This window comes from Uloborus diversus, chromosome 6 (genome assembly GCF_026930045.1).
Source record: "Uloborus diversus isolate 005 chromosome 6, Udiv.v.3.1, whole genome shotgun sequence".
Classification (NCBI taxonomy): Eukaryota; Metazoa; Arthropoda; class Arachnida; order Araneae; family Uloboridae; genus Uloborus; species Uloborus diversus.
In genome coordinates this window covers 66,896,985-66,905,144 of record NC_072736.1, presented here as the reverse complement: position 1 = coordinate 66,905,144, position 8,160 = coordinate 66,896,985, and the positions used below count along the sequence as shown (strand labels likewise).

At 34.7% G+C, this 8,160-nt stretch overlaps 1 protein-coding gene across 2 annotated transcripts; it reads left to right on the top strand.

The window, feature by feature from the left end:
* Positions 1-524: 524 nt before the first annotated feature.
* LOC129224703 (alpha-tocopherol transfer protein-like) lies at positions 525-6,801 on the top strand (the record flags this gene model as incomplete). 2 transcript variants are annotated; one of them, XM_054859252.1, is given in 3 exon segments in its annotated part: positions 525-769; positions 4,353-4,564; positions 6,565-6,801. In XM_054859252.1, coding segments are annotated over 2 exon segments (397 nt in total), but the record flags the coding sequence as incomplete, so codon positions are not given.
* Positions 6,802-8,160: the final 1,359 nt, after the last annotated feature.

Below are 8,160 nucleotides of genomic sequence, written 5' to 3'. Positions count from 1 at the left end.
TTTCATTCAACTTCTAACTTTGGATGATTAATCATTAAAAATAAAAAAAATACTGATCGCACGCGGCGGGCACACGTGAAATGTTTGGCGGGCGCTGGTGCCCGCGGTCAAAGGATTAGGGAACCCTGATACACGAAATAACATGTCAATGCCTTTACATAAAAATAAATATTTCGCACATATTAACTACCTGTATAATTTGTCATGTTTACTGCAGTAGAGGTATGTTTTAATGACAGCTTTTTATCTTTAAGATATGCCAGTTACGAAACATAATCTTTTCTACTGTCAAAAACAACGGAAAATTTTAAATGAAACATTTGTCGGTTTACTCAAGAGACAAAAACTTCCGCGTTTGCAATGACCATAAAGTCCTTTATTGATACAGACTATCAACAACTGTATTCACGTCAGACATTGAGCTTGTGCCTTCCACTCCTTTCAACAAGTGGATAACCTGAGTCGATAAGGAAAAACTGACTTCTTTTCTTTTTTTCTTAAGTTGTATTTCAACGTTTTGATTCATCACATGACTTAAAAATGTTGTAGGTTTAAAAAATAATAATAAATAAGCGTGTGTGTGTTAAGCATTGTTACACAGAAAAAAGGATGTTTAGTAACTTGCGCTGATCGAACCTGTTTAGTCTTGTGACGCTTCATCACCATTGTAGTATAAAATACATATTCGTGCTTTATAGAATTTCAGTATTAGTATGGATATTCGTTTTTCTCTTTATATTCTTTCACAGTCTTCTTCGTACATTACAAGGTAAGATTTCCATTGATTTTAATCCATACAAAATTGACGAATCTATTATTATCAAAGAACAATATTTTTGAAATATTCTGAAACGTCTTTTATATGTATAATAATATTCAGGTGCGTATTCAGGAATTTATTTCGCGAGAGACCCAAGCTAAATTGAGAGAACTTTTCAAACTTAAGTTTGAAAATATTAAAATCGTTGTTCAAAATGAGTAATTTTAAACTAATTTTGAGATGGGTCCGGGCCTCTTCGGTGCCCCCTTCAATATGCCCTTAGTAATATTAACATCAAAATCACTCATTTAGGGTAACTTTGCGCAACGGTTTCTATTTTAAATTACTCTGCTCATATTTTGATAGTTCTGTTCTGTTTGCTGGTGTAAAACATAAAACGAAAGGAACACTACCAAATGAATGTAATCAAACGCTATCCCATTCACGAAACAACCACCATCCTATCCTTGGTATTGTGCCTCTGGCCCTGGTGGTGCTGAGGGCTTCGGAGGTGACAGGCAGAACCAAACAGCTTTGTCTCGGTTTGCTTCTGGTCACCTTAAGTCTCTAAAATTCTACCAGGGTGTTAAGGTTTTCTCGACCATTCATTGATCTTGGTCTTCTTCATTGGCTTCTGGTTCAATGGCTTCTGGTCACCTTAGGTCTCTAAAACTCTACCGGGGTATTAAGGTTTTCTAGACCTTTTTCATTGCACCAATGAAAGCAAAGCCACTGCGGAGCACCTACTCTGTTGCGTTGTCTTGTGGCATGAGGGCAAACTGGATGAACCTGGTCTGGGGTGTTGGATAGATTGAGGGTGAATGGACTCATGGACCTGATCTAATTTCATATCTGTGAGGATCAGCTGGAAAAAGAAGAAGGCTAATGTAAAGTTAATAAAACATTGGTAAGGAATTAATTAAACTAATTTTAAATGAAACGGTCTTTTGGTTCAAAGCTATCCTGCATGTAGGTTAACTTTGAGCCACGTCAGATATGGGAAACATGGTAAATTATTTTAAGAAACCTGGTGCAACTTTTTTAAGGCAGCAAAATTAAATTTCTTAAATACTCAAACACTCTCCCTTTGTACTTCACAACATCATAAGATTTATACATAATATTGTATTATTGAATGGAATGCGTAGTACAATGGGCCCTTTCAACAACTTCAACACTAACGTCCAAACAGTAACTTCAGAATTATTGAATAATGCAGTTCGAGCTGCACTTAGTATATATTCTATGCAAAATAAAGAGTAGAGACTCGACAAGGATAAAAGTTACCCTGACTGACACTCATGCTGTCACCTCGATTTCAGTTACGTTGACTGTGTGAATGCCGTCAGCGTTGTGAAGTGGTCAGAGGAGTCTGACCGCGATAGGAAGGTCCCGGGTTTGAATCCCGGCTCGAGAGCATGGATGTACTTTCTCTCTCTTATCCTTGTCCTTTCTTCGTGTGACTACTTTGGGACTGTAAATGGTTTCCTAACTTATAAGCGGGTCCTTATGTCATGTGTGTACTGCGGAAGTCGTACTTCACTCCAAATTACGGTACAGTTGGAAAAAGTGAAGCGGTACACCCAAATTGCCAGCGTACTGTCTGTTTTTCTCAACCGAAACTTAGGGCCAAATTGCGCATGCGTAAGGTCTGCCATGATTTTATCAAAATAGGGAGAAAAACCCGGAAGTAAAAGGAGCAAAATAACCGTGTTCAGCAGTTCTTCCAAAGTAGCGTTGAAAAAGACAGAGATAGCAAGTAAGAGCGGAAAATACCCATCCTCAACCTATCGCCCTTTTTAAAATGGAATCTATCCTGAGTGCTAGTCTTTGCTTTCGAGAACGGACAGTAGCTGGCGCAAGACAACAACAACAACAGTGTGAATTTCCTTGGATCAAGAAACTGCAGCGGCCAGGGGGCCTAAGAGTCCTTATATGGATACATTTAAAAAACATACTTTTAATTTTAAGATCGCACTTAAGAATAGAGATTGTAAGAATCTCACGTGTTTAGGGTTATTCAAATTGGTTAATTATTTTAAAACGTTTATGTTCCTTAAAGAGGCAATTAACATCTTATGGTGTCAAAATTGCCACATATAAATAAAATGGAGATTTTCATCATCCAAGCATCTGTTCCGTATCATAACTAAATAGTTTAAGCACGTTTTAAAAAGACAAAAACCACCGTCTTTTGTGCTCCAAATCTGGTTCTTCAATTAGTCTTGGTTTTTGTACGCACTTTCTTCGTAGATATTTTCTGATACATTGCGAGAGTTTTCCAAATTTGCTTTTAAAAACTCTCGACTTTATATAGGGAACAAACCCAGATTCCCATCACATTTGTCATCGCTATACTACCAGCTGTTTACATGGCATCATTAACCCTTCGAAAAGCAGTGGTCGCTCCCCTAAACCACCAATTTAAAATATTTAAAACAATTTCTTTTTTTTCCGAGTTCTTGGAATTGAAATCACAATTTACTTAAAACTTTAATAAACGCCAATTTGCGTAGCAGCGCAGAAAAAAAAAAAAATATTGGTTCAATTTTATGTTCAAATAATAATTACAAATTTTGAACTCAAAAATTCAAAAATGACCACTTTTTAAGGATTTAAAACATTTTCATTAGTGCTAAAATAGTCAACCATTTTCTTCATTTTCCCTGGGGTATTCAACCATATTTTTATAAAAGGTTCAAATTCATTTTTACATGCGTAAACAAGTTTTTATCCTGCCCTACAGGTCGGTGTAAAGAAATGAGGACGTCATATCCAGCGTAAGGAATTCATTTTAAAAAAGAATTTTTAACTCTAAATTTACGCCTAGATTAACAATTAAACCTGCTCATAGTGATTTTTCACATTATTTCAAAAAGTTTAATGCCTTGCCCTTCAAAGGGCTAAAGCTCAGTGATTTTCACAGATAAATGAAAATGACAGATAGAAAGCTTTACAGTAGCTAAGTTGTTTATAACTCTAACTTTTTACTTGTTTCTGACACTGAAAAATCAGGCATCAGTCATGTATTGTCTGACCGCCGCACTGATGAAATGGAAAGACTAATACAGTTGGCAGTACTGTTTAACGACGCTCTATTTAACGACTTTCTCTATTTAACGATGACTTTTCACGGTCCCAAATGGTCCACTGTAGTGTTAAAAGTATTCTATTTAAGGACGTTTTCTACTTAAGGACGATTTTTTGTGGTCCCTTGAAAGTCGTTAAACAGAGAGCCAACTGCATCTGGTTTACCGGCGGAAAAGGACCCATCTGTTAGTTTTTAGGGATGCCAGCTTTTTCTGATGTGTGTTAACCTCTAAATTAGGCAGAGTCACATTGAAATGAGCGAAACAAGCGCATCAAATTTTTACTTTTTCCCCTCAGTCAGATAGGCTCGTCTTAACTGAACCTTTGTCAATTCCATAGCAAACGTGGCCAGACTGTATTGTACTATAGTGAAGTATGGAAATTCTGGAAAGCATTTGCTTTAAAAAGAAAATGTTTCCTCTCAAAAGAATGTATCGTAAGTCTAAATCTATATTTTTAAAATCGTGACAGCAATTTAATGTCTTCTTTTTTGCTCTTACAGAAATTCCATAAGCATTTAAATAAAAGATTAGACGACAGGTATTTCCATTAAGATGGCGAAACTGATGTCCCGTACACCTGACAAAAGAACTTTTCGTTTAGTTCATGAACAAGAATTAACAGAACGTGATGAGCTAAAAGCTCGGTTGGAATTATGTGAAACGCCTGAAAGGAGGGAAACAGGAATGCGAGCGCTTAAAGCATTACTTGCAAGTAAGTATTTAGCGTATAGGAAAAGAATTAATGCTATTGTTTTTTTCGCACGATTAATAATCAACTTCATAAAATCAACAATGTGAAAAATTAGTTAAGTTTAAATATTTTCATTTCCGGTAGCCTAGAGAAACTACCAATAAAAAACTGAAAAGAAAAAAAAATCGAAAATTGCTAAGAATTCCATTAGGCCTGCTCTCTTCTTTATATACTTCAATTACCGGATATGATAAATAACAACCAAATTTGCATTCTTTCGCGATTTTGGTTGTGAAAACTTACATTTGAAAAATTGGTACCAGTCGAAGGAAGGATTTTTTCTGCGTATATTGGAATCTTTTTGGAACTTCCAAGCTGCATTGAACTGCAATTGTAACAATTTTTAGCAAATTTCAAATAAAATTCTAAATCTAACTGTTAGCAGACGATCGGAAAAATCTCAATGATTTGAAATTTTTATCTGTTGCCATCTTCTATTTGTTAAAAAATAGAATATATGTAATTAACTTAAGCAAAGTTTTTTTTAAAAAGATTTTCAATTTTCAATTCGCAACTCCAACGAACTATAGGGGGCACTGCGGTCACTGTCTAATGGCGGACGAAAAAACTAAAACAAACGCACGCCTTAGCATAGAAAATGCTAATAAGCCTAGTAATTTTTGTTTGTATGCATGACTTTTTTGTTTTATTCTTTTTAAATTAATTTTCAAAGTCTTGTGGATATTTTGGCCCATGTAAAAAGAAATGAGAATTCAAGAAGCATTACTAAACATTAGAAATTAATACAAATTCCGTAATTCGTAGTTGTAAGCAGCTATTTCCACGATGTTGAATTCGAAATTTATCAATTCTTGATGAAACTACATTTTAATTGTAGCCATATGAACACTATAAATATTTCATGTAAATAAACCTTTGTTTATCAGTGTTATCAAAAGAGGAAGATGAAAGTTCTTTGTTTTGTTTGGTTAGTGCTAATTGTTTTATATTCGGTTTCGTATGTTTCTAATTTCTGAATTATGATTTAATTCTGTTATGCATCATCAATAAAATTCTCACGGATACATGGCGGTAGTTTTCTTTTTAATTGATCTTTAAACTTATCGAATTCTGTTATCTTTCTACCATTTTAATCCACACATGATAAAAAATAAAAATGGTTTACAACTGACATGCAAAATCTCGCCAAGCAAGTGTTCTTTGCTCGCACAATACTAAAACTATAACCCTAAACTATAATAATCGCACTACTTTGGCGATGAAAATTCTCAGCGTTAAACATTTTTCAGTCCATTCTACGATAATACTGCATAATATCCTTCTTTTGAGCTTAAGATTAAGAGAAAAAAAGAAAACCATATTCTTACAAATTCACACAAAACAATAAAAAAATTTACCTGGTATAAAGTTATCCTCTTCCAAAAAAAAAAAATGCTTCGAATAGACTTGCAGATGCGAAGTTTGATAATCCAGAGTTTTCATGTGCTTAGGATTTCACGCCATTTACGACAGTCAACTCACTTTTTAGAGGGAAATAATAAAGACTAACATTATTTTGAGGAGCTCGAGAATAACATTAAAGGACAAAACACTTTCTATTTCTGAAAGCAATCCAAGACACCTCGAATGCGTTAATAAATACTCGTAACAAACTGCCTATGTTTACGTCAACAGACACACATGGAACGCAATGTTTTAGTTTCTTCGGCAGTTATGTAATTCACCGCAAGGTAGCGTATTCGAGCGCTGGAGTTCCGAATCGTTTTTGCCATAAGATACTAGTTTGTTAACCTCTCCTTGTCATACTTAACTTCATTTACTGAAATTTTACCGTTAGGAAGTTATGAAATATTACCTCAGCTCTTTCCATTTGTGTACCATTCAACAATGCCAAAATTTCTTGTCGAATCTTCAAAAGTGGAATACTAGTAGCCACAATTCTTGAAATGAAAAATTGCTATTGATTTTTTACTTTTATTTATTTATTTATTTATTTTTAGACATTCAAAATTTGAACAGTTGTATGGACGACGATTACCTGCTCTCTTTTCTGAGAGTTCGAAAATTCGATTGCGACCATGCTGTGACGCTTATCCGGGAGCACTACAGCATCCGGGCCCAGTACCCGGCCCTTTTCCCCTCCCCTTCGAAACTGGAACCTTTGCTCAGAAATGGATTCGTCAACCAGCTGCCATACAGAGATGAAGAAGGACGAGCGATTTTCGTAATCAAAATGTGTAAGTTTCTTACAAATCTGACGTTTTCATGTAGATTTTCTATTGAAAACTTCACCTGTCTGAATACCGATGTAACTTATTTGACCGTTTTGATTGCTGGCAAGATCTTCAAAGCACTGGGTCAGTACCGAAAATGAAGGGCAAAACTGGAGAAATTCTTTAGTCGCCAGTGACGAGTTGTAACAATTCATTAGCACTTTTTTTTCTAAATAAAAGGCCACTTTTTTTATTCAAAATGCTAAGCGATATCTATTTTTTTAATTTTTTGAAATTTATAATACTTAATAAATTAATAAAACCATGTGATATATGTTTAATGAATTAGTTCGTAAAAGCTACATTTTGATTTTTGTGAAAAATATTTTAATAACTACTTTATACCTTTTGTACCCGAAACAGTCATTAATGTATATTTGAGGTAACGATTGCTAAGGTGGATCCAGAAATTCTCCAAGGGAAGAACGAAACTACGTTTTCAGAACTTTAATTTCGGAAAAGTTCAAGAGGAGAGTAGCCAAAACTTCTCTCCTTAACATCATCGAAGATCGTTTAACATCGGGTTTCTTGCATGTCAGTTTAGAAAAACTGCAAGAAGACAGTGCATGAACCTCATTCCTTCCTCTAACGTTAACGAAAATAGTTTGTAATCGCGCTTTTCAGACTACAATTTTGAAAATTGTCCGTCGGAAGATTTCCGAACCTCTCCTCTCCGTAACATCACCAAATATAAAATTCAGTTTTGAAAACTTCAATTTGTAAAAGGTATACGGAAAGTTCCAAACCGGCCCGTCGAACTCTATCTCTCTCTCTGAACATCATCGAAGATCATCAACATTGTTTTTGGGGCTTCAGTTCCGAAAAAGCACTAGAAGAAAGCGCCTGAACCTCATTCCTTCCTCTAACATTACCGAAAATGGTTTACAAGCTTGAAGAGCATACAAAAGATTTCTCTGAGAGCTTTCGAAGCATTAATTGAACGGTCATCTGGATTGATTGGAATAGGCAAGATGTGAGAAAAAATTTACAATTATAGTTAAGCATGAATTTTGTTTCCTTTTCGATAATTTAATATATGATTTTCGTATGAGTGCGTGTTTTATTATTATTATTATTATTATTAATAGTAATATTATTTGCAGTATATATATATATATTTTTTTTTTTTTTTTTGTGTTTTCAAAAATACAATGAAACCTCTGAGAACAAAATAGAACAAAATAGACAAAAATGTTTGCCGCTAAACACGATATTTGCACATCAAAGATTGTTTAGGGAAAAATATTTTTTGCTGTCAACCAATGAGAAGCATATGCAAAACACGGGAAGTAGGATTCGTTCTGTGAAGGACTTCAGTGCATT